General features: G+C 34.8%; 2 protein-coding genes and 2 long non-coding RNA genes across 14 annotated transcripts; 2 read left to right on the plus strand and 2 right to left on the minus strand.

The window, feature by feature from the left end:
* Positions 1–225: 225 nt before the first annotated feature.
* LOC145101013 (uncharacterized) lies at positions 226–2,486 on the minus strand. Of its 3 annotated transcripts, none has more exons than XR_013705407.1 (5): positions 1,622–2,486; positions 1,458–1,546; positions 1,201–1,301; positions 993–1,047; positions 226–456 (listed from the first exon to the last, which is right to left on the minus strand). It is a non-coding gene; the product is annotated as an uncharacterized LOC145101013 (long non-coding RNA). The 3 variants fall into 3 exon arrangements; XR_013705408.1 differs by having other exon boundaries at positions 1,458–1,536; positions 1,622–2,485; XR_013705406.1 differs by having other exon boundaries at positions 1,458–2,480.
* A 1,819-nt stretch (positions 2,487–4,305) lies between these two features.
* On the plus strand, positions 4,306–7,594 carry LOC145101014 (uncharacterized). Of its 7 annotated transcripts, none has more exons than XR_013705410.1 (6): positions 4,306–5,231; positions 6,071–6,198; positions 6,274–6,362; positions 6,519–6,619; positions 6,773–6,827; positions 7,364–7,594. It is a non-coding gene; the product is annotated as an uncharacterized LOC145101014 (long non-coding RNA). The 7 variants fall into 7 exon arrangements; XR_013705412.1 differs by having other exon boundaries at positions 6,079–6,198; XR_013705413.1 differs by having other exon boundaries at positions 6,079–6,198; positions 6,284–6,362.
* A 3,926-nt stretch (positions 7,595–11,520) lies between these two features.
* LOC145101016 (AP-1 complex subunit gamma-2-like) lies at positions 11,521–18,618 on the minus strand. 2 transcript variants are annotated; one of them, XM_079038187.1, is made up of 18 exons: positions 18,286–18,618; positions 16,727–17,029; positions 16,505–16,646; positions 16,211–16,384; positions 15,927–16,106; positions 15,189–15,343; positions 14,981–15,071; positions 14,708–14,871; positions 14,565–14,619; positions 14,317–14,439; positions 14,129–14,224; positions 13,888–14,015; positions 13,690–13,794; positions 13,325–13,593; positions 12,866–13,168; positions 12,311–12,489; positions 12,041–12,145; positions 11,521–11,960 (listed from the first exon to the last, which is right to left on the minus strand). In XM_079038187.1, exons 1-18 carry the CDS (start codon positions 18,315–18,317, stop codon positions 11,865–11,867), a joined length of 2,700 nt encoding a protein of 899 aa, XP_078894313.1. In that variant the 5' UTR covers positions 18,318–18,618; the 3' UTR covers positions 11,521–11,864. The 2 variants fall into 2 exon arrangements, with proteins under 2 accessions (XP_078894313.1, XP_078894311.1); XM_079038185.1 differs by having other exon boundaries at positions 12,311–12,492.
* A 4,842-nt stretch (positions 18,619–23,460) lies between these two features.
* LOC145101018 (NHL domain-containing protein) lies at positions 23,461–25,944 on the plus strand. 2 transcript variants are annotated; one of them, XM_079038188.1, is made up of 6 exons: positions 23,461–23,618; positions 23,691–23,867; positions 24,517–24,681; positions 24,775–24,975; positions 25,041–25,138; positions 25,231–25,944. In XM_079038188.1, the coding sequence occupies exons 1-6, from the start codon at positions 23,555–23,557 to the stop codon at positions 25,747–25,749; spliced, it is 1,224 nt and encodes a 407-aa protein (XP_078894314.1). In that variant the 5' UTR covers positions 23,461–23,554; the 3' UTR covers positions 25,750–25,944. The 2 variants fall into 2 exon arrangements, with proteins under 2 accessions (XP_078894314.1, XP_078894315.1); XM_079038189.1 differs by having other exon boundaries at positions 25,227–25,558.
* Positions 25,945–26,042: the final 98 nt, after the last annotated feature.

Below are 26,042 nucleotides of genomic sequence, written 5' to 3' on the forward strand. Positions count from 1 at the left end.
AATTTCGTAGCCATTTGGTCCATAGCAAATTTTGTAGCTAATTGTTCCGTAGCAAATTTTGTAGTCATTCGTTCTGTAACAAATTCCACAGTCATTCGTTCCGTAGCAAATTTCGTCACAACTTTTTGTAGTCAATTTCATAACAATCGTTCTATACCGTTTTTTCTATAAAATTCGGTTATTTAATTTGACTTATTATATCAATTTACAAAAATACAATTAATATAAAACCAAAAATAAAAAAGTATTTCTATAGAAACGAAAAGACATATCCAACACATCAAAGGATACATATTTCAAAATCAAAAGTCGCTACAAATTTAACGAAAAACATTATTCGATACATAATATTCTATCACCATATTTGTATTTTGCTTTCATTGCAATGTTTGAGCACCTTTCTTTTCCTTTGATTATCACCATATGCTCCTCTTAAAATGAACTGTGACATCTTTCCTGAAATAAATGGATGTCAAATTACAAGAAATACCAATGTACTTATGTATTTATACCAATCAAGACAATGTACTAATATTTTTACCCATAATAGCAACAAGCTATCATTTCTTACTGATATAGGCAACTATTTTCACATTGACGATGACATGGCAGCAACCGGTGTGGCGGTGCCACATCATCATTTTATAGGTTTTAAGTTACAAAATACAAATTACATTTGACTGGTTTTGGGGTAGGTGATGGTGGTGGATTATGAACCCGGGAAGTTGAAAGTGACTAGTTAAATATCTAAACTAATGTTGCTGAAGTTGAAGTATGTCTCATCCAAAGTTGTGGACAATATTTTTGGTTAGCATAAAGATCTACAAAGTACTAGAGGTGTTGGCTAAAGGTAAAACTGAAGTTGAGAAGTATATAAGTTAAGTATTTTCTATTATATTGATTTTTTAATCAAATAGAAATTAGAGAGTGGCCAAAGTGTGTTGTTAAAAAAACCCAACAACAAAAATTTGATAGAAGATGAAATATATAACCTTACGGCTGGTTCGAGAGTGAGATGGAAGTAAAGTTGGCCTTAAATGCCACGACCTACATACAACATACAGAGTAGATAAATAGAATTAAAATGTTATTACCCAGATTTGAACCATTGAAGCTGAACCAGAATTAGAGCTTCTGGATTCTTATGAGAGTGGTTAGAGTTATGCTAGATCTTCGACAATATTCAAAAAAATTATATACCTGACTCATATCAAACGAATTACTAGAAAATGAGCTAAAGTCAACACGTAACTAGGTAACTCCAATACAAAAATTGATAATCTCAGCCAAAATCGCAGAACCTGCAAAATCAAATTTAAAATAAACTTAATTAAAAATCAATCTGTTGTATGTTAATAATGACCAAAACAAAAAGTACTTAAATATTTCCATTTTTGTAATTATATTCAACCTTTTTAACAAAGCAAACAAAAATGTAAATCGTAGTAATTACTCACAGTGAAACCACTAGAAATCAACGTAATATCATATTAAAGATCAATAACTCTCAATGCCCCATCATCACCATCATTACTCCTGCAATCCACTTGCATCATTCATAAAGAAATTATAATCATATTATAATTTCTTAAATAAAGTATTTTTTTAAAATAAATCTTACAATCAGTCCATGTCTCAATGATTAGATGTTCCTTTATGTGCTTTTAGCCTTTACAGGCGAGTCTACGTACAGCCAAGAAGAATCTTGGATGAGGCAATTTAGGAGATGGCATATCAGGAACTGAAAATCTTGTGGAATATAGTAACAATTACAATGGTGGTGTAGTGGATTATCTATCCAAGAGTTGGAGCCCAAAAGACATGATTTTTATGATAATGCTAGAACTATTATTAGATAACAACATGTGCCTTAAAGAAATGGAAGAATTTGTTTAATTTCTAACTTAGATTTAATGTATATTACACAAAAAAAATAAAATTTTTTGGACTTCTGATTTAGATCATTAGATGGATATCATCTGTTTCAAGTTTTAGATTGTATAATCTATTTAGGTTATGGTTTCTTGATTAGGATTGCATCATGTGGTTTTTTATCAGGGTATGTTTAGTTCTTAACTCCAAGCAAGCAATCAATAATCTCAGTCGAATAACATGTTGCTAGTTAAAAATATGATAATTGAACTATTCAATGAATGCATATGGATTTATGTGAACCTTATATATTTTCTCTGAGTTATGTTTTATCTATTTGGTTTGATTTGTAATGTCGATGGTTCTTTTAATACTGAGCACTAAGCCAATTAACACTACAATAATCAAACGAAATGTGTCGTGAACTTTTTCTTCCTTACACTCATTAACTCTACCACAACATTTAGAGAAGCTACTATGGAGTTCATAGTTCTCAAAAGCTAAACATTGTTCGAGAGGATCTAATTTATAAAACCAATTACTGGAAAATTGCTAAAATGGACAAAACTACTCTGTAACAATAGTACTTACTGAAATTAGACATCACAAACACTCAATTTAATAAGTAATTAGCAACTACGAATGTCGGTTTCCCATTTTACCTAATTTATTAAGTCTTTATAAGAATTGAATACCTGAAAATGATATAATAATAAATAACTGGCAATCTTCTAGATGACAACCTTACTCCAATTATATATTAATGAACTTAAATTTTATACAATCTTGGTTTGAAAACTTGAGCCAGTGATGAAGTAACTACTTTCTTTCTCCTTTTCATTTCAAGCGCCTTCATATACATTTGTATGAACATTATTTGTTTACACAAAACATACGTTGCAAGTCACAACTTATAAAAAAAACAATTTTAAAAATAAAAGCGCTTATATAAAAATACCTCATAGTTTGTTTGATCATTGAATTAAAAATACTCTTCACAACCTTCATATGCGTTTGTATACACATTATTCGTTTACACGAAAGACAAACTGTATGTTACAACTTATAAAAAAATAAAAACACTTATATAAAAGTATCTTATAGTTCGTTTGATCGTTGAATTGAAAATACTCTTCACAATCTTCATATGTGTTTGTATTATGTGTTTGTATGAATATTATTCGTCTACATGAAACACGCGTTACAAGTTACATCTTACATAAAAAAATTTATATAAAAATACCTCATAATTCGGTTGATCGTTGAATTGAAAATACTCTTTCCAACCCGTCATTGCTTAAATGATAATAAAAACCTTGTGTTTACAACTTATTTTTTATGGAAACTTTTACTTATAGTAAGTATTTTTAATATGTGAAAATAGATAAGCACACACTATAGAAAAATAAAAACGTTGATGATATATCTCTTTTTAGTATGTATGTTGCCTTCTTTTTATAGAAGCAAAACATTTACTAATACTATCATTTACACTACAAGAAAAATGCTTAATAGCTACGGAAAGTTGCTACGGAATCAAAATTTGTAACTATTATACTATGGAATATGCTACAGAATGTTTTGTCGTAGCTATATTGCTACGGAAATGGTTATGGAATTGCATTCCATAGCTAAATCCTAAATAGCTACGGAAAGTTACTATGGAATGATAACCGTAGTTATTTAATTATGAAATATGCTACAGAATGGCTGGTCGTAGCTATTTTGCTACGAAAAAGGCTACGGAAATTCATTTCGTAGCTAAATCCTAAATAGTTGTTACGAAATCAAAAGTCCGTAGCTATTTTACTACAAAATATGCTACCGAATTGTTGGTTATAGCTAGTTCGCTATGACACTTGTTATAGAATTCATATATGTAGCTAGTAAGCTACATAACTAGCTACCAAATTAAAATTTGTAGGTAGTTGGCTACGAAATTGAAATTCGTAGCTACTTTTGCTACACAATAAAATTTCGTAGCTAATCTACTATAGAACTTTTTACGAAAATCTTAACCATAGTTACTTGTGTATACAACTTGTTTTTTGAATTTGTAAAATAGCAACGGAAACATATTCCGTACCTATTTGGCTACGAAATATTTCGTAGTCAAGTAGCTACGGAATATGATTCCATAGCAAAAAATAGAAAATTGTTTTTAATGGTAGTTAAAAAAAGAGAAAGTAATCATGATAGATTAAAGAGGATGGTCTCCACTTGCAAACTAGTAATATCACTTAAGAATATTGGGTATTTTAGTTGATAAATGTTTTATAAATCGTACCACTTCCATTTAGGAACTATGAGTTAGTGAATATATAAAAACATTTGAAGGGTAATTTAGTAAATTAAGTATTAAGGGGCTTAGAGTAAAGATGAGAATATAAAGGGCTTAAATTAAATAAACGGAATCAAGTTTGGTAATGCTCAGACTACTTTATCGTGTTCATAAAATTTATTCTCGAAGAGATTCTAGATCTAGGGCAGACAGAAGCAACGCCATTTCAGACCACACACGATGAAGAGCTAACTATTTCTGGAGCCTAACATGCATTGATTCTATGAGGTTTTTCCAGCAATAACACTCTGGCGTGGCTGAAGTAGCTTCAATAGAGAGAGAGAGAGAGAGAGAGAGAGAGAGAGAGAACTAGACATTCACTGCTCAGATTTCCGACAAAGGTTTGGTGATTGAATGAAGTGCTCCGGTGAAGTGGTTACAAAGGATTTCAGCTATTTGATTACAGAGGTCGGAAGTTGAGTCGATGGTAGGGACGAGTCTAATCTCCAATGTATCTAATAACCGGAAAGCAGTAACTTCGACGAAGAAACTAGGTGGATCAAGTTTAATCTAGAGTCGAATCAGTACATATGTGTAATTGTCATGTATACGAATTGATTAGTTGCGGTATTAGCTAAGTTAGTGTACATAGATCAAAGGTGAGGTTGGATCTGTGCTCGAAAACATTTTTCTGGCAGAGCATCTGCTTTCCGGAGAAGATCAGGTAACTCCGACGAGCGTATTATGCTTGGGCCAGTCGCGTGAGAGATACGATGTGATCTATATGATTTTTCTGCACCATTAACCCTATGTGCTTCTCTGGAGAGGAATCCATGGTGTTGGACGACAATGAGATCTATGGTGGAGTCTGGCGTGACCTATAGATTGTCTCTCATACAGGGAAAGTTCCATTCAACTTCCAAGTTGACTTCCACTGATGAGATTTCAGGAATAAATTAGAGGCCGCTAATAAGCAGTCTGGCATGAACTACAAACATCCTCTGCTGCGCTTCGCCCCCAAATCCTGTAAATCCTCTTGTCTGCTCCGCCTATAGCCCCCTGCTCCGTCAATCGCTAGGTACGTTCCATCCGTTTTTCTTTATTCTGGTCTTGAAAAATCTAAAACATTTTCAGCAAGAATGTTGAGTTCTAGAAGATTTGCTAATTACTTATTAAATTGAGTGTTTGTGATGTCTAATTTCAGTAAGTACTATTGTTACAGAGTAGTTTTGTCCATTTTAGCAATTTTCCAGTAATTGGTTTTATAAATTAGATCCTCTCGAACAATGTTTAGCTTTTGAGAACTATGAACTCCATAGTAGCTTCTCTAAATGTTGTGGTAGAGTTAATGAGTGTAAGGAAGAAAAAGTTCACGACACATTTCGTTTGATTATTGTAGTGTTAATTGGCTTAGTGCTCAGTATTAAAAGAACCATCGACATTACAAATCAAACCAAATAGATAAAACATAACTCAGAGAAAATATATAAGGTTCACATAAATCCATATGCATTCATTGAATAGTTCAATTATCATATTTTTAACTAGCAACATGTTATTCGACTGAGATTATTGATTGCTTGCTTGGAGTTAAGAACTAAACATACCCTGATAAAAAACCACATGATGCAATCCTAATCAAGAAACCATAACCTAAATAGATTATACAATCTAAAACTTGAAACAGATGATATCCATCTAATGATCTAAATCAGAAGTCCAAAAAATTTTATTTTTTTTGTGTAATATACATTAAATCTAAGTTAGAAATTAAACAAATTCTTCCATTTCTTTAAGGCACATGTTGTTATCTAATAATAGTTCTAGCATTATCATAAAAATCATGTCTTTTGGGCTCCAACTCTTGGATAGATAATCCACTACACCACCATTGTAATTGTTACTATATTCCACAAGATTTTCAGTTCCTGATATGCCATCTCCTAAATTGCCTCATCCAAGATTCTTCTTGGCTGTACGTAGACTCGCCTGTAAAGGCTAAAAGCACATAAAGGAACATCTAATCATTGAGACATGGACTGATTGTAAGATTTATTTTAAAAAAATACTTTATTTAAGAAATTATAATATGATTATAATTTCTTTATGAATGATGCAAGTGGATTGCAGGAGTAATGATGGTGATGATGGGGCATTGAGAGTTATTGATCTTTAATATGATATTACGTTGATTTCTAGTGGTTTCACTGTGAGTAATTACTACGATTTACATTTTTGTTTGCTTTGTTAAAAAGGTTGAATATAATTACAAAAATGGAAATATTTAAGTACTTTTTGTTTTGGTCATTATTAACATACAACAGATTGATTTTTAATTAAGTTTATTTTAAATTTGATTTTGCAGGTTCTGCGATTTTGGCTGAGATTATCAATTTTTGTATTGGAGTTACCTAGTTACGTGTTGACTTTAGCTCATTTTCTAGTAATTCGTTTGATATGAGTCAGGTATATAATTTTTTTGAATATTGTCGAAGATCTAGCATAACTCTAACCACTCTCATAAGAATCCAGAAGCTCTAATTCTGGTTCAGCTTCAATGGTTCAAATCTGGGTAATAACATTTTAATTCTATTTATCTACTCTGTATGTTGTATGTAGGTCGTGGCATTTAAGGCCAACTTTACTTCCATCTCACTCTCGAACCAGCCGTAAGGTTATATATTTCATCTTCTATCAAATTTTTGTTGTTGGGTTTTTTTAACAACACACTTTGGCCACTCTCTAATTTCTATTTGATTAAAAAATCAATATAATAGAAAATACTTAACTTATATACTTCTCAACTTCAGTTTTACCTTTAGCCAACACCTCTAGTACTTTGTAGATCTTTATGCTAACCAAAAATATTGTCCACAACTTTGGATGAGACATACTTCAACTTCAGCAACATTAGTTTAGATATTTAACTAGTCACTTTCAACTTCCCGGGTTCATAATCCACCACCATCACCTACCCCAAAACCAGTCAAATGTAATTTGTATTTTGTAACTTAAAACCTATAAAATGATGATGTGGCACCGCCACACCGGTTGCTGCCATGTCATCGTCAATGTGAAAATAGTTGCCTATATCAGTAAGAAATGATAGCTTGTTGCTATTATGGGTAAAAATATTAGTACATTGTCTTGATTGGTATAAATACATAAGTACATTGGTATTTCTTGTAATTTGACATCCATTTATTTCAGGAAAGATGTCACAGTTCATTTTAAGAGGAGCATATGGTGATAATCAAAGGAAAAGAAAGGTGCTCAAACATTGCAATGAAAGCAAAATACAAATATGGTGATAGAATATTATGTATCGAATAATGTTTTTCGTTAAATTTGTAGCGACTTTTGATTTTGAAATATGTATCCTTTGATGTGTTGGATATGTCTTTTCGTTTCTATAGAAATACTTTTTTATTTTTGGTTTTATATTAATTGTATTTTTGTAAATTGATATAATAAGTCAAATTAAATAACCGAATTTTATAGAAAAAACGGTATAGAACGATTGTTATGAAATTGACTACAAAAAGTTGTGACGAAATTTGCTACGGAACGAATGACTGTGGAATTTGTTACAGAACGAATGACTACAAAATTTGCTACGGAACAATTAGCTACAAAATTTGCTATGGACCAAATGGCTACGAAATTTGCTATGGATCAAATGGCTACGGAATTTGCTACGGAACAATTAGCTACGAAATTTGCTATGGACCAAATGGCTACGGAATTTGCTACAAAATTCATTGTTACGGAATTGTGATGAAAGTGTGTTGTAGTTGAAATGCTACGGATAGACGTCGTAGCAACGACCATGGCAAAATTGCTACGAAACTATAATTTCGTAGTTAAACATTTTGCTACAAGAAATCTTACTATGGAATGTTATTGGCAAATTCCGTAGCAACTTCCGTAGTTATTTAGGTTTAGCTACGAAATTACATCATTTTGCTACGGAATTTTTCCGTAGTTAAATCAAAATTTTCTTGTAGTGTTAGAAGATAAGAAGATATCTTGAGTATTGTTCCTCCATTCATCCACTTGCTTGTTGCTAAAGATCAATCGATCATTGTTTCTTTTTTATTTCTTCATTGTTTGCCCATGAGATGGAGTAAAAGTCAATCACTCATAATGGCATTTCCCATTTTATCTTTTGTTGTTGTATAAATGAGAAAAAAACCACCATAATGTATCTTATCTTTCGTCTTTATCTCGTCCGAAAAGGCAAATGGGATAAGTTAGCTTGGTAGGTTTTTTGCATGGGGTAAAAAGACGTGTGAAGTAGATGCATGGAAGTAGGGGATGGCTTGTACGAATCTAAAGCCCCTCGCTTTCTTGTTTTTGCTTTATTGAACATCATGTGGGGTATGGAGAAGAAAATGAATAGATATGCGTGTCGTATAAGATACACATGCAAACTAATATTAGGTTTGCATAAGAAATAAATGAACATAAGGTTTAGTCTTGCTTTGACAAAATTTTAGCCAATTTTTTCTTTTGCGTGTAACACCAAAAACCAAAAAAGATGGGGTGTGTCTAGGGTTCTAGGGTGAATTGACTACCAAAACAACTTGACATTTAAAATGGTTTTTTATTTTTCTTTACGATGGACGAAAATTTAAAAGAGAATAGGGTTGATATGGTTTTAATATAAACAAATCAACTCTTTTTCTTTTTATTAAAACGTGGCTAAGGAGGTGGTGAGTATAAAATGGTTTTAATAAAAAATGATGTTTAGGTTTAAAAAAGAAAGTTAAAACAATTAGTTTGAAAGAAAATATTAGTCCGGTAAAATAGAATTTGGTTTTAAAGAAAAGGTTATATTTTTGTTTTTTTTCCCTTCATTTAGAAACATAAGATATTATGGGTTGGGTTTAATTTGTTTTAACAAAAAAAAAGTGGTTTGAGTTTAGGTTTAGGATTAAAAATGGTATTAATCGATAAGAAGTACTAAAAATTGGTTTAAGCTTGTCAGGGTTTTCGCCAAGAAATAAGCTCCTGTGAATTTCTTGACTGACCCGACAGAAGAAATATCAACCTTTAGACCGACTGTCATTTTGATTTTTGGATGGGTTGGAGGGAAACACACATGTATAGACTTTATAGTGGTATCCCCTCTCGTAGGCTTGATGGTCTGGGGTTTCATGGCGGTACATGTTGCATTAAAAGCTGCTACATGCAATGTCACCAAACATGAAAATCGTGCATAAAAAATCAACACGTGTTTATACCATTTACATTTGATACGTTTGGTTTTCTTGCGTCGGATGCAATGAAACTTCTTAATAGAGTACAATGGATCATGCATAAGGCCGGACGGAGTGGGGTGAGGGAAATGAGCGGGAACCGATCCCACACCTGTGCACACCGCACCGTGGGTGCGGGAAAGGAACCGTGGGAAGAAACAGGGGGGAGAGAGTCCCGCTCTCTCTCTCTCTTCTAACCATTGGCCGACGCTTTTTTTTTCTTTTTTACTCAAACGGCTATATAGCCGTTAACATACATACATACATACATACATACATACATACATATATATATATATATATATATATATATATATATATATTCTCTTTTTCTTCCCTTTTCTTAATCTATAAATACTCAAACATTTTATCATTTTTAAACCATAATTTATATTTCTCTCTAAAAAATATTACTCAAAATGTCATCATCTTCATCATCCGATTCGACGACAGTAGAGGAGGCTAAGTTTATCGGTTCCGTCATGGCGAAAATGGTTACGTACTATCAAAACCGACTTGGTGAAACATCACGTGCACGACCTAACCTAAGAAAGTCGCCGTTACGTAGAAATCACGAAGCCGGACACAATCGTCTTATAGAATATTATTTTGCAGATGACACCATCTACGCTGTAAAGTTTCGACGTCGGTTCCGGATGAGGAAGAAACTATTTTTACGTATTGTTGGCGATTTGGAAGGCCGCTTTCCATATTTCCAATGGAAAATGGATGCAAGGGGAAAAAGGTTTCTCTCCCATTCAAAAATGCACAGTTTCGATTCGTCAGCTAGCATACAGCATGGGCGCAGACAAATGGGACGAGTATTTTAGGATGTCAAGCGTACCGTGAGGGACTCTGTGTACAAGTTCTGCAAAGCGATCTGTTTGGTTTACGGGCAACGATATTTGCGCAAACCAACTATCAACAATATCCACCAATTGTATACGGTGCATGAAGGCAAACATGGATTCTCTGGAATGCTAGGTAGTATCGATTGCATGCATTGGAGTTGGTAATTATGCCCCAACGCATGGCGTGGTCAGTACATGAGAGGCGACCGCAAAGAGCCGACGATAATTCTAGAGGCTATCACATCACATGATCTTTGGATATGACATGCATTCTTTCGTCCAGCTGGTGCAAACAATGACATCAACGTGCTAGACCAGTCGCCTGTATTCAACGATATCTACCTTGCAAAGTCACACGATGTACCTTTTCAAGCAAATGGGGTAGCATATAAGCGTGGATAATATCTTACTGACGGTATATATCCTCCCTTGTCTATTTTTGTGAAATCGTTTACATGTCCTAACGACCCGAAAAGGAAAAAGTTTAAAGAGGCGCAAAAGTCAGCTAGGAAGGATGTGGAGCGAGCATTTGGTGTACTTAAGAGACGTTAGCAAGTACTAACGGTCGGGGCAAGGTCATATGATGTGAAAATGTTACAACACGTAATGTATGCATGTATCATATTGCATAATATGATTCTTGAAGACGAAGGAAGAGTGATATGCCGATACAACGAAAATAAAGTTTTGCCAAATGTCGAAGGAGTAGCCGTTGGTACACAAGAGTATAGGGTGAATAAAAGAGAAGTACACAATCGCGACCTTCATCAGGCCCTTCGTGCTGATTTGGTGGGGCACATTTATAGGGCTCATATTCAACCCCTGCATGAGTTATCTCACGATGATGATTTGTTTGACGAATCAGACGAGGATTCTGATATGTTCGTCGAGAGTGAAGATTCCGACGACGAGAGTGACGCTGGGGAGAATGATGCAGATGATCAAGGCGAGGACGAAGACGATGATTCTGAGTGACGTATTTAGGTTTAAATAAAATTAGGATATTAATTAATAATTTTTACAAGATATTATACGAAATGCAACTTGTTTTGCCTTATTAAGACATTGAAGAAAGTTCCTGTAAAGTTTTTTTCTTTTTTCGGGATATGTTTGGTTAAAGGAAAAAAAAAAACTTTTATTTGATTGACTTGTATTAATAGAATTCTATGTTACAGGTACACAAATGTATAAATTTAAATCTATCATAATGTAATATTATTGAATCTAAATCAACAATAATAGAAAAGTTAGAAGATAATAAAACTTGTTTGACATCTGAAATAAATTATAAAAATAAAAAAAATAAGGTTGATGAGTTTGTGTCTATGCCTATGATGGCAAAATTTGGTTCTCACAATTGAATACAATAACATCTTTTTTGTTCATATAATATACAAAAAAAAAAAAAAAAAGAAAAAAAAAAAAAAAGAAAAAGAAAAAAAAGACGCTCAGCTCAACTTGTTAACTCAATATTCCAAACGCTACACCCAAAAATATACGAAAAAAGGGAAACAACAATTGATTCAACTTTCAGCCAACCAAAACTTTAAACTTGCACTAAACACTAGAAGTAGGAAGAGAGAAAGAGGGAGAGATGGTTCACAAGTCGCGAGGGAAGTTACTGATTTGCCCTTCCTCCAACATATCTTTGTTGTTCAACTTGTAGCTTATTCGTATGCGCATCACAACTGATTTCTGCTCATGAGTCATGAGTGAGTCGGTGATAAAACAAGAGAGTAGTATTCTATATTGAATTATTAAAAATAAATAAATACCTTGCCATGCTGATTGTTGGTGACTCGTAATTTCTGTGTTATAGAGCCACTTGCATTTCCAGGAAGAGTATTACTGCTAGCAGGCTCTAAATGCAGCTGTAGGAACTGTAGATTGTAAATGAGACAATAAGTTAGAATATAAATTTTCAATTTGGGTCCCTAGCTGATTTTTGCAATTTTGGTCCCAAAAAGGACAAAAGTTGCAAGAGATATATATTAATTATAGATATAGGGGGGGAGGGAGGGAGCAGATATGTAATTTAGGTTTACCTTGGGCACTGCTGCCTGGAAGACGAAGTCTGTATAGAGCTGGGAAGACTTGTTTGTGAATTTTGCTTCAATTAGGGTTATCTGTGGACTTCCGGGTTGCTTAGACAGGTTGAACGTTAGGCTCAATGCACCACTCTCAAATGCAACAATTGGTGGATATGTCCGCCCATTCTCCTCTTCTTCTGTTCAAAAATAAAATATTATATCCTTGCTTTGACTTAATATATTTATCAAGGAGTACATACATGAAATAGGGGTTGTTTCATTTTCACTTAATTTGGATTTTGGACATTATTTTTTATTACTTAATCAGGACAGAATCACTTAATAGGTTTTCCCTAGATGTATCAACACACTAACCCTTTTACCTTTCTTTTTCCCTCCCATTGGCTTAAAATTGATGGATATTGTGAAATTTGTTGTTTGGAATGTAAGGGTAAAATGAACAAGAACGAGTCACGAAACTTAGTTTATTTTATTTTTTTCCTAGCAGTGTGCTGTTATTTTTTAAGCATCATTTACCTGGATCGAAAAAAAATATATATATATACTTACTAGGTGTTGGTGGTGGTGGTGTAGTAGGATTTGGACCAAATCCGTCTAATAGATCCATCATAGGGGAAGCGCCAGGTGTAGGTAGAGGCGAAGAAAGAGTATCCAAAGCACTAAAAGGTGAGGGTGAGGGTGAGGCTTTATTATTGTTATTATTATTATTATTAAGTTGGGTCAAGGATAAGAGATCAGATGTAGATGAGCTTTTTTGAGTAGCAGGAGCAGGAGCAGGTGGTGACCCACTTGACAATAGATCCAGCAGAACATCTGTACCACTTTTATGCCCATGCATTGTATTTCTACCTCCTGAAATCAAACACATACAACTAAATATCAATATTAATATCTAATCTCTATATTTTATATTCATTTTTCAAATGGTACACCATTCATTCAATTCATGCTCTGATTGTTATTATAACATCAAATTTTAACTTTTATAATAAAAACTAAAAATTTAACCTGATTGTGGCGAAGAAGATGAGATGTCAGCACCAACACCAAGAAGGTCGTGAAGAAAATTGGCACCTGAAGAAGAGTTAGGAGGTGGTGGATGTGGATGTGTAGGTTCATCTACACCAAGATCCAGCAAGTCTACTAGAGGAGCATCAACTATTTTAACAACCCCATTCGGAATATTATTAATCCCTGATGTCGAAACACCTGAACCTCCTCTTCTTCCACTGTAACTTGCTTCATCAAGAACTGGCATCCTTTCAACCAATGCAGACCTTCAAATCCATTCATTACATATATATATCAGCTTAGTTACATAATATTATCATACAAACATACATACATACATAATCATCATTTCATTTTCATACCTTAAATTCTGATGTTTTCCGATTATGGAATCAAATTCGATTGATCTCTGCTGCAGCTCAAGCAGAAGGCTTCCTTTAGATTGATTCACAATGTCTTTTATTCTCCTACAAAAATCAATAACCACTATGATATGATACCACCATATATATTATATATTTTTAATAAACGAATTTTTTTTTTTAAATAAATAAACTTACTGTGAAGAAGAAGGGAAACGTGAAGACAGTTTTAACAAAGCCATCAAACACATTGCCCTGGTTGTAAGATCAGATGTGTGTTGCTTGATAGCAGCTTCTATAACATCAATTGCATCAGACTCCGTTACCTGTCATATCAATCAACAACAACTCTTCTCAAGTTTCAAGTTAAGTTAAACATATAGATTTGGGTGGGGCATTTTGGGTATTTCAAACTCAATTTATGAAGAAACAAACTCACAGTTATAGGTTCCTCGATATCAAGCATTCCAACATTGTTTACCAATAAATCACCGTATTCTCCAATGCACCATACTGCTACCCGGACTACAGCTTCCTGTTTGAAAACACGTAAACAACATATATATACGAGAGGGCAAAAACGTCCAGTAAGATTAGACAAAATATTTTTGTTAAGATTCATGGTACCTGATCACATGATGTTTGGATTGCTCTATAGAGTGACCTTACTGTATATCCATGGAGGTTAGATGAATTGGTTATCACAACAATTAGAGCATGCCACACTTCATCCTTTACATAATTTCCAGCCTAATAAACATTCATAGTTTTTTTAGTATTTCAGTAAGCAAATGCAAAACTAATCCCAATTTAAACATACATTGAAGATTAAATAAACTATCATTTGGAAAACTACTACAAAAGTACATACGGACCTCACAAAGAACCTTGAGCATCTGATCAATGTACCAAATTTTCTCTGGGGAGAGCCTAGAAGAAGAATGGAGTGGAGATTAAAATGAGAAATGCATATGATAAATGATAATATTAGTTATTACAAAAATACCCTTTTACTTACTTTTCCACAATGGAGCAAATTTTTGCAGTAAGATCTCCCTTGAAGTCCTGGTCACTTACTACCAGATAATCAATTAGCTCCTTGGTCAAAGGTTTTACGTTGTTCTCATTGACCAGAAGATACACAAGTTCCAGGGCTCTTTTTCGAATTGAAGCATCTGAATCCTGAATAAAAAAGGAGCACTTACTGTTTATATACATGCAATTGTGCAGTATTCAAATCCAATCATCATTATATAAATCATAAATGTTACTTTTAGTTTACAAATATTACCTTGACACATTCCAAGATTGTTGCGCGATGTCTCTGCACTGCTTGACCATCTATTGATATTGCTTTCATCAGCATGTTTAATGCAACATACCTGCCATAATAATAATATTCAATTGAAAGTAAATCATTTCATTTTACAATTTACAATTTACATCAAGACTGACTAGATATTTACTACCATGCATGGAAGAGGGAGGAGATGCTTTACCTGATATTATTGTCACGGTTTGATAAGAACCTCCCCAAAATATTGATTGCAAGAACACGCAAACCACCACTATCTTCAATGCTCATAATAGTTTCTACACATTCATAAAGGATAGCATTCCCTGCATTCTTGTTTGACTCTGTCTTTGTTGCCACCTAGACATTATTCATGAACTACAACTTATGATTTTTGAAAGCAACAGTCAAACCAAACGTGTATGTAGATCAATGACTATAAATAAATCCCATATTAGATGGGGTTTACTTTAGGTTGAAATCCTTCATCCAACTATTTGTTGTGTACACATTTAATCACCCGGGATTTTTTTAAGGTCACTAAACTTTACTTTAATAAAATCTCACTTGTAGGTCAAATATAGTTGGTTATTAAACAAACAAATAAAAGTATATTACTGTTGCATGTATTTAACCTATGATTTATGTATTTTCGAAAGCATAAAAATAGTATATATGTGAATAATAATAAAACTATATATTAAAAACCAACTATTTGCTATCAACATTTGATCCCTATAGATTTTTCTGTTCATCAAAAGTCCTTAGAAAACTCTTTTTGTTGTACTTATGGAGGATTTAAAAAGTTTAGGGAGCCTATATGTAGAAATAAATCCAGAATGACCAAATGTATACACAGTGAATAGTTGGATGGAGGATATCAACCTAAACCTTATTATCATTGACAACTTAACAAGATATCACATAAAAGATGGAAGCTGACCTGAGCAAGGACATCATTCATGAAATCACTAGCATCAGCATCTCCATGACCCAAGATCCGTAAAATACGGAGTAATCTTATTTGAAGAAAAGGATCCGAAATCCCAGAAATATCATATTCAGGAGCATATGGACTGTTCACTGCATCCTTCAGAACTTTTACTATGCCCTCTGTGCATTTCTAGATAGAGAATGAGAAAGAAACAAAAAGGTCAATACACCTTCCTAAAATATTCACAAACTCCAATCAAAATATCGAAAAAGTAAAAAACAAGGCCAATATACCTTCCTAAAATATTCAAGGGCCTCTTCACTGACTATACACAAATCTGCACAAAGCTGGATTGCAGTTAAAAGAACTCCATGATGCTTTTCTTTGAGTAAGGAAGCAACAGGGTTTACAAAATTCTCTGCAAGGTCAGGGACTTTCTTTATAATCCTTATAGAGCATAATGCTGCCTGTACATTGTAAGAATGTAGATAAGTACAACATATTGTGGAAATATATGAAAAATCATTAATGGTGTCAACACAATTCAAAGACAATGACATTTCAGAAGGATATTTTCGTTGACTTACTTTCTTGCGAACATTTGGATCTCGAAATTGCAGCAGCCTTTCAACTTCAGGTGCAAGATCACGAGCCATTTCAGCAGAGCTTATATTGCCCAAAGCACAAAGAGCCAGTCCTACAATATACTGGTTGGTATGATTAAGATCTCTGCAAAATGACAATGGATTTTTCATCAACTGGAAGTCCACAATCTAAAAAAACAATACTACTAAAGGGTAGGTGCATACTGCTTTAGTGAATTGGTTACTAGCATCAAAACTTCTTGTCTTTCATCAAGAAGCAGCATGAGTCCTAGATATCCTATTCTCTTCTCTGGAAATCCAGGAGCTGCAATTAACTTGAGGCATTCCATTTGACCAAAATGTGTAGGATACCCTAACATGTGAATGAACATGAGCTTTGCCAAATTACGGTGTCTATAATCATTGTCATTGTCACTAACTGCTGCACGAATAGAAGCACACTCCTTTCTAACAACAGCACGTTCCTCTGCTGCAGTTTTACAGGCACGTATTGCCCGAATCATGTCCCTGCAAAGGAACAATAATCATCATCTCACAAGCTAACCAATGTCATGTAGATATAGGCACAAATCACAATCAACTTCAACTTGAAACTAATGTAATGTTAATATTGTAAATGGGTATGAGGACAAAATGAATGTATTGTGTTTTGTTAGTTATCTCCCCCCATTGAACATGTGCACATATTTTGAAGTTGGTTTTACAGTCATTCCTCCTCATTTTCTATGCTTAGAAGATTAGATACATAAAGAAATAATCTTTGAAGTTGAAGAAATTATATTGAACATCTTGGTAGATATTAGATTTCCCTCATAACATGTCTACATCTAACGGGGTGTCTGGATGATGTGCGTTATCAAAGTGATTATGATGACTTGAAGAATTCGAATCAGGATAAATAATTAGTCAGATTAAAGTTAGGGAAAGTTGGGAAATCTTACAATTATTGAAGTAATCAATTTTCTTAAGGTATTCTACTCGGCCGCATGTTTAAAAACCCCATAAGTATCCTTCCAGATTAGTTGCATTAGTCCATTATGACTCTTCTTGGTGGTTGTAGTTTGTGTATTTTAGTATTTGTAACAATCCATTCCACAAAGGTTGTGATTGTGAAATGCTAGCAGAATATGATCCCTCGGGTGGTTGATTATCAAGATATGTAATTGATTAAGTGGCTCTACAGCCTTAGACGTTACAAATTATATGAGACCATTGGCCTTGGGTTCAAGCTTTGCCCATCCACTTCTCATCTATGGACTCCATAAGTATATTAAGGAAAATTCTGCTGGACTGATAATGACACTGAGAAATGAAAGCTAAAGGAGCGAATGACGAATGGGATCGCTTAGTTGGATTCAGTAAATTGTATGGTTCTAATCTTCTAGGTTTGCATTCTTGATAATAATATTGTGATTAAAGGGGGGCTAGGAACAATTACCCACCATTGTTTTAGTTCATTTGGATGTTTACAGACAGACTTCCTACTTTGGTCATTACGCTTTTCATTCACTATGTTCTTAAGATATTAATATCTCCCTCGTTCACAGTGTAACATCTTAAACATTCTTGTAGCTCATTATAGTATCGAACACATATATGAGATGAGACCAGTTCCTACGCACCATAATTCAATTACGTTACTAAACGAAACCATTTCATATACTCCGATCAGTAAACAACCGCACACTAACATTCAATTCAGAAAACTCGAGATCACAGTCACTCGAATTAGGTCAATTTTCGATTAAAAGAAAGCAACTTACCTTAGACGCGTCCCAGACGAGAAGGGATTCATGATTGGGTTCGTTTGGAAGCCACGAGAGAGCTCGACCAGATCCAGATTATAGCAGAAGACAAATATATAGAGCGATTGCGTATATAATTATTATTATACAAGCTGAGAATCCAGTCGAGATCTGGGGGAGATCAACTACGGTGATCTGTGAAGAGAAATTAAGATCTGAGACTTGATTGATCTCTTCGTGATGATGTGAAGATGATAATGGTGAATCTGAGCATCAAAATTCTTCCATTTTCAGGGTGGGAGAAAAAGATAAAGATGTGCGAGTATTTGTTGTGGTTTGAAAAGTTTAAGAAAAATGAAGTACTCAGTGTTTGCTTAGCTTTTTCAAAGCAAAAAGAAAAAAAGCAATATGTTTTGCAAATTAGTTTTAGAAGATAGTTTAGAAGTTTTTACATAGGAAAAGTAACTTTTTTTAAAAGTTAGAAAATCCTGACTTTGTAACTTTTTCAAAAAGGGCTTTTGGGGTTTGAAAAGCTAAGCCAAACACCCCCTCAACTGCAATTTCTTCATATACTTCATTGTTAAAGTCGTTAAATAATTAAAACCCCTTCTCCAACCCAATGATGGGTGTAGCGGGTAAAACGCAGGGTGCTTGATGATCTTTTGTGAATAATGAAATTTGTAAAATTGTAAAATAATAATAATAAATTGAATGGAATGAAATGAAATCTATTCAAGGCGGCTAAGGTTAATAGGAAAAATATATATTTAAATAAAAAACTTCAAAAATGGTAGTTGTGGTTTCTGAAAATCTGAAATTTGGTCCATATTTTACAAAAACGTTATGGATCGTCCCTGTGGTTTCAAAACTTTTAACATTTGGTCCTTCCGGTTCACTCCGTTAGCATTTCGCCGTTAACTCATTTTTCAATATTATATTGCAGGGGTAATTTCATCATTTCAGTTATAACATTCTCTCTTTAAAAGAAATTGCATGTCCGATACACATCAATCCGAACTGTTGTACCAGGATTAGTGTTTAGTAGCTCCAACACATAATCTCTCAAAAATCCATATTGTACTTGGTAGTCCCCACTAATGATACGTTCAACCATTGTTTTTGCCCTAGCAACCTTTTGCAATGACATTCCTGGCTCTATTTTCTTGCACAACTCTTCGTGTAAAGCTTTCGCTGGAATTCTAGGGTTACTCTGGATTTGTTGAACAATTAAGTTTGCTACGTATCTGGAAGTGCAAGCTTTAACCACCCTTGTTTGCAAACATTTATGCTCATCTTGTACTGCTCTCACCAACCAATACTGATTTTCATTAGCCCTCGATATTTAGACTGCCCATGGACATATACCTTTATTGGCAATTACATCTTTACCCTTGCACTTTGCCCTACTTTTAGTTGAGGGCCCACTACCATCGACTGCTTTAGATGGCTTACTTATAACACCTTTACATTTCACCCTAATCCGGATTTTATCATTTTTTGCTAGGTATAAATGTATGCATGTACTTGACTTACTCAACTCTTTTCGTAGTCGCTTCCTATCATCTTCATGAAATCCCGCAAATTGATAACCATCAGTCGCAATAACTTCCAACTCATCATCAACCATGTCATTCCCTTCATCTTTTGAATGATTGTTTAAGATTCCATGTTCATCTACATCAATAACATCATGGAATTCACTCATGTCTACATCTACATCAAATTGTATGTTAGACTTATCCACATTGTATTGATTGTCATCAGAATCATCTCCACTGCCCTCAGAACCATGGCCACTCTTAGAATATAAAGCCTCTCCACTATCATCACCCACCATACCCTCTAGATAATCCACTTCTGGTTGTTGTTCGCATGAAGTTTGAACATTAAACTTAGCATCATAATCAACATAAAGTGAATAATCCTCTACAAATGGTTCAAAGTCATCAAATGTTGCAGTATTAGCTCCATCATCAGCTTGGCAGCTTGGTTCCTGTACATGGTAAGTTCCCACTGGTTCTTCAGTTTCAACTGCACTGGTGATCACTTTTTCTTGAGTTTCAATTTCATGATTGACCACTTCCTCTTGAATGACATGACTTTGTCTGCTAGCTTGTGTCACACCCCAAAACCGGCACGGCAGAAACGTTTGGGGGTGGAGGACGTCATGTTTTGTAACATCCCAAATTTCGAGTCCAAAAATTTCATTTTAATTAACTTTGCACTTGGGCGACTCGACGGGTCTACACGTGTCCACTGACTCTCTTAGTCCCTCTCTCGGCACGTCGATTCCTTCCCCTTACTCGACGAGTCACACCTGGCATGAATCGCGGGGCTACCCTGACTCAACTCGCCGAGTCTCAAGAACAACTCGGCGAGTTCCGCCTTGAACTCCAGTCCCCTAACCCTACCTGACTCACCGAGTTATTTCCCCAACTCGGCAAGTCTACTCGCTGAGTGATATACGGGAAACCTTCATCCTACTCACCGAGTCTGATCTTCGGACTCGGCGAGTTCGTACCATGCACAAACTCCATAGACCTCCTGAGGTCAGATCTGTTCCTTAAATTCATAGATCTGGCCTTCCCAAGCATGATAATCACATAAAGTTCAGACCTTGACACTCATATAACATCTAAATGGTCTAACTTGGTGATTTACCCCCAAAAATGACATCCCAAGCTCATGGCTCCCAAAATGACTCATAAAGCTCCAAGGGTTAAGGTCTCTGGACCTCTTTGGGTCCAGATCCAAAGCATAGACTCGAGAAGGGACCAAATGCTCCACTTATCCATCCTCTAAAGGGGTTAGAAAACCCTAACACTAAGATTCAACACCAAAACTGAAGAGGGTCCAAACAAATACCTCAATATGAGCTCTATGAACTTAGAAACCACCAAAATTGCACCTCCTTCAGCCTCCTTTTGCCTTGGTCACTTCCTTCTTGCAAATCCACCAACTAAAGGATCAATAATGGCCTCTCTTCCCTCACAAACACTCTATATCTCTTAGGGTTTCTCTCTGGGGTTTGGTAGCCGCAAATGACGGCCTTAAGGGCCTTTAAATAGGTCCTAAACCCAGGAAATTAGGGTTTCATTAAACAGCGTGGACTCGCCGAGTCCGGCTGTCAACCCGGATACGAATCCGCGACCATACTCGGCGAGTTTAAACATCAACTCGCCGAGTCTCCTCACAACTTCCAAAAATATAAAGAATAAAATACTATACCTGGAAATCCGGATGTTACATGCAATTTTCAATTTATTAATTAAAATTTATGCATTGCATACTACTGCAAGAATGCATGTTTTAAATGTAATACCTGTTCCAATCATCTATATTATCAGCAAGCTTGTATACTGCTGCAGGAATGCCCGTTTTAACGTCCCCGTCTGTGTAGACCCTTCAACATAAAAACAAGCTGGATAAGCATCACAACATCTTCATCTTGTAGTGCCGAATAATTCAGGGACATAATCAAGTCTTCTAAATCTTTCAGCCGCAAACATGAATCAGAAATATCTGGGAACAACCGAGCACGGAGCTGTAAATTTGACTGACCCTTTTCGTCGTGGAGTAAATCCACATAATGACCAACTTTTAAACCACAAATCAGAATATATTCAGTTTCACCAAAATCCAACTGAATCCCCTGTATATCAAACATAAACCTCCCCATTTCAAATATTTGTTGAGATCTTACTTCGTTTAACATCATCATATATGCACAAGCAATGGATCACCATGTGGGATATGCATTCCTAAGAATATTCCAAAGGGGGGAAGCTTCGAATAATACTCGTTGTGATGGTGTTAGGCGCGGAAAATACTTTTTAATCATAGTCCCCACCACGCCTTTCAAAGTTAATATTTTTATTCTATGAAATAAATATTTTAGAAATAAAAATATTAATCTATGAAATAAATAGCAACATACTTAAAATTTTGAAAAAACCATCGCTCCGCGGAGGCTAGGTCATTCCGCGGAGTGACCTCTGGCCAACGCAGAGTGATGGTTTGTTCGATTCCATCATTCCGCAGAGGAAACACATCAATCCGTGGAGCACCCTATGCGGAGTGACGTCCCTCTCTGCGGAATGGATCATAGCCAATTTGAATCCTATTCTGTAAAAATCCTAAATCCTAAATCTGTATACATTTTCAATGTAATCAAATGGGTTTCCCTATAATTTGATTCGTATTCGACATTAAAAATGAGATGATAATGTGACAAAATACCCGGGAACCGTATCCATCCTCCATTACGTCGGCAATTTCGAGGTCCATCGGTGAAGGAAACACTGCACCGGAGTTGAAGTCGTCGCCGTAGTTGAATTCCTCGTCGGAGTTGAAGTCCTCGCCAGATTTTAAATCTTCGACCAAATTTGGAGTCGATGCGGAGAGGGGACCAGCAACGAGAACGGTGGGGACCAAAATGAAAAGGGAAAGAAAACCCTTTCCTTTTACTCAAAAAAAATACGTTGAAATTACCAATTTACCCCCCTTCGCGGAGAGTTCATAGTTCCGCGGAGGTCCACGGAGGGTCCTCCGCGGAAAGCATGACTATAATTGGAAATACCATTTTTTGTGACTAAATTTATAAATTAGCCCCAATTTTTTGCCTATTAGTGTTATTTCCCTTTCTTTTTTGTGTTTGCGTCTGACACTAAAAACCAAAAGAAATGGGGGGTGTCTAGGGCTCTAGGGGTGAACTGACTACCAAAACAACTTGACATTTAAAATATTTTTTTTTCTTTACAATGGACGAAAATTTAAGAGAGGATGGGGTTGGTATGAATTTAATTTAAACAAATCAACTTTTTTTTCTTTTTATTATAACGTGGCTAAGAAGGTAGTGAGTATAAATTGGTTTTAATATATGAAAATTGACGTTTAAGCTTAGAAAAGAAAGTTAAAACAATTGGTTTGAAAGAAAATATCGGTTGTTAAAATAGAAATTGGTTTTAAAGAAAATGTTGTATTTATGTTTTGTATTGTTTTTTTTTTTTTTCATTTAGAAACATAGGATATTATGGGGTGGGTTTAATTTGTTTAAAAAAATATGGTTTAAGTTTAGGTTTATGAAATGGTTTAAAAATAGGTTTAGAATTAAAATTGGTATTAATTGCTTTAAACAAAAGACTAAAGTTGAAAAGAATTTATTCGTCCAAATAGCACCACCTTCTTGTTTTGTCAATATACATAATTTTATCAGTTCCTTCAACATCAGCAGCCTCACTTTCCCCTTTGTTTTGTCACTTGCCCTCGTTCTGCAGTCCCATCATCCATGGCTTCGTTTTCAAATTTTCATTTCATCATCGGCATCATCCTTCTTGTTAATATAGTTCAAGGTAAAGTATCTCAAAACCTCGTGTCTTAGTCGATGTTTTTACAAATTTTCTCAACAATAATAAATTTCTCAGGAACTGGTGGCGAGATTGTATTCGAGGAAGGTTACACTGTCTCAACAGTTATCGACGGCGATAAGCTTCACATTAACCCTTACTCTGTCTTATCCTTGTATGGATCATCGTCCGATCTGATCATTCTCGACTCCGTTAAAAGTACATTTTACACAGTCTCGTTTTCCGATTCTCAAGGTATAAGTAAACGGAGTATCGATTTTAGTTGAATTATGATTTTGCTTACCTGTTTAATACTCCACATCAACGATTATAGAAGTCTTGTCGCACTAACGATAAAATTCCACAATATAATGTAACAACGTTACATTTATTTATTCTGTTACAATCAAAACATCAAGAATTGCAGTTCTTTTGGAGAATGGAAACGCGTTTCCCTCGAGAATTTCATAGCCCTAAGAATCAACAAGGTTAGAACCAACCATAAAGAACGTGACGATAATTATACAAGAAAATTAAGATTAGATTGAATCAATGAAGAAAACTTACCAATGACCAAGCTTCCTAGAAAGTGAAACTTGCAAATTTGATGCTTCTTGAAGGAAAAACCTTATTACTTATGCAAGAATAAACAAGATTCATGCAAGAACCAACAATTAAGAAAATGACAATAGTTATATAACAAAATCAAGAAAGAAAACTTATTGATGATCATGCCATCTCATGGATGAGAAAACCACTTCTTTGAAAGTGAAAGTGGACATGACATGATGCAATGTGATGAATGTTTGCTTATCTATTTCTATTTTTTTTGGCATGTATTCACATATTTTCTCAATCAGACGCTGCAAGTATAAATGTGTGATATGATTGTTATTGTTTACAGTGAGTGAGATGAAGGAGCTCTCTGGTAATGGTGTTGCTGGGTACAAGGATGGTGATTTGGGGTCTGCCATGTTTAATAAGCCCAAAAGCTTTGCACTTGATAGGAAAAACAACATCTACATTGCAGACAAAACCAACCATGTCATAAGGAAAATAACCAAATCAGGTATACATGACATTGACACCACGCTTATCATCTTCCTTTATCACTTTTTTTCATGAGACTTTTGCAAATGTAACCATTTTATCAATCAAACAGGCGTGACCACAATTGCTGGAGGGTATCTACAAAAGACAGGAAAAGCAGATGGACCTGCACAAAACGCATCATTCTCTGATGATTTTGAATTGGCTTTTGATCCTCAAAGATGTGCTCTATTGATCTCTGATCATGGCAATAGATTAGTCAGACAAATTGATCTGAAGCCCAATGATTGTAGTGGCAGTTCTTCTGGATCTGGTAAATCTCTTAGAATCTTATGAGCCAAAAAACTTGTCACAATTCTCAAAAACTTACATTTTCAGGAGTGGGGTCCACCACAGCCTGGAGTATAGGCGTGATAGTTGCTTGTGTTATTGGGTTGATCATTGGGTTTGCCATTCGTCCTTATGTACTTCCTCATGTAAGTTTCTTTGATACCACAATAGCATTGTAGTTTGAAAGTAAACAAAAGTAGGTTGCTATTTCATGAATCTAATGAAACTCTGTAGACAGGAAACAACATCAGGCCAGGTCAGCATGACATGGAAGCATTACCTAATCAATCTGGAGAAACAAGTGGTGACCTTTTGCTTCGTCATCAGAAGCGCAATTGTTAGCCATAAACTCTCCCAATTTCCAATCAGACTTTTGAGGTTATCTCTTTCTCAAATCTCTCTAATGTTTGGGCTTAACATCATTAGACCTCCACCTACCCCTGTAAAACCTATTGTGTCTTTGTTAGATTGTGATGACGTGGCACCTACGTGTGTGACAACTGTGTCTTTATTAGATAAGTTAGGTAACAATGAGACATCCATAACCCAGGATTTGGTTAACGAGTTGAAGGATTTAGTTACTTTTGATGCTACCCTTAAAAACCCTAAACCTTTGTTAGATCAAGAAAATGGTTATGGTGTCAAAAATGAAGAGAAGTCGAAGATAGATAGGCAGATATATGCTAACTTTGAGGGTTTTGTGGAAACTAGTAATACAACTTCATCCGTTGGTGAATCATGGGGGATTACTTCTTAGTTTAGTTTAGTTTTGTTTGTAAGTCATATGTCTGGTTTCCTACTTTTGTCTAGTTGTTAATGTGTTGAAAGTTGATGAAATGTTATGTAAAAAGTGTGAATGATGGCTTTCTATTTCTTACCCTATAAAAGATGTACATGTTTTTATACAATAAGTTGGTCAGATTTGGGTTATATTAAAAGTGTTTTAGCTTTAGTATGATGTTAAATAGATAAAGAGGAAATGGGTCAAAGACAAAAGACACCAAACGTCTTCGTGCACGTGATTTACCAAGTATTTTATCCTATTTTATT

This window comes from Lactuca serriola, chromosome 4 (assembly GCF_051521515.1).
Source record: "Lactuca serriola cultivar US96UC23 chromosome 4, Lser_US96UC23_V15, whole genome shotgun sequence".
Taxonomy (NCBI): domain Eukaryota; kingdom Viridiplantae; phylum Streptophyta; class Magnoliopsida; order Asterales; family Asteraceae; genus Lactuca; species Lactuca serriola.

Bases quoted from the DNA above. Each gene is read 5' to 3' on its own strand.
- LOC145101016 (XM_079038185.1), bottom strand. From the start codon at position 18,317: ATGAATCCCTTCTCGTCTGGGACGCGTCTAAG. The intron at 17,030-18,285 runs GTAAGTTGCTTT...GTTCCTTTGCAG, and splicing joins TCGTCTGGGACGCGTCTAAG to GGACATGATTCGGGCAATAC. The intron at 12,493-12,865 runs GTAAGTATATAT...ATTTTTGAACAG, and splicing joins ACCACCACCACCAACACCTA to AAGAAGAGGAGAATGGGCGG.
- LOC145101018 (XM_079038188.1), top strand. From the start codon at position 23,555: ATGGCTTCGTTTTCAAATTTTCATTTCATCATCGGCATCATCCTTCTT. The intron at 23,619-23,690 runs GTAAAGTATCTC...TAAATTTCTCAG, and splicing joins TCTTGTTAATATAGTTCAAG to GAACTGGTGGCGAGATTGTA. The intron at 25,139-25,230 runs GTAAGTTTCTTT...CTCTGTAGACAG, and splicing joins GTCCTTATGTACTTCCTCAT to GAAACAACATCAGGCCAGGT.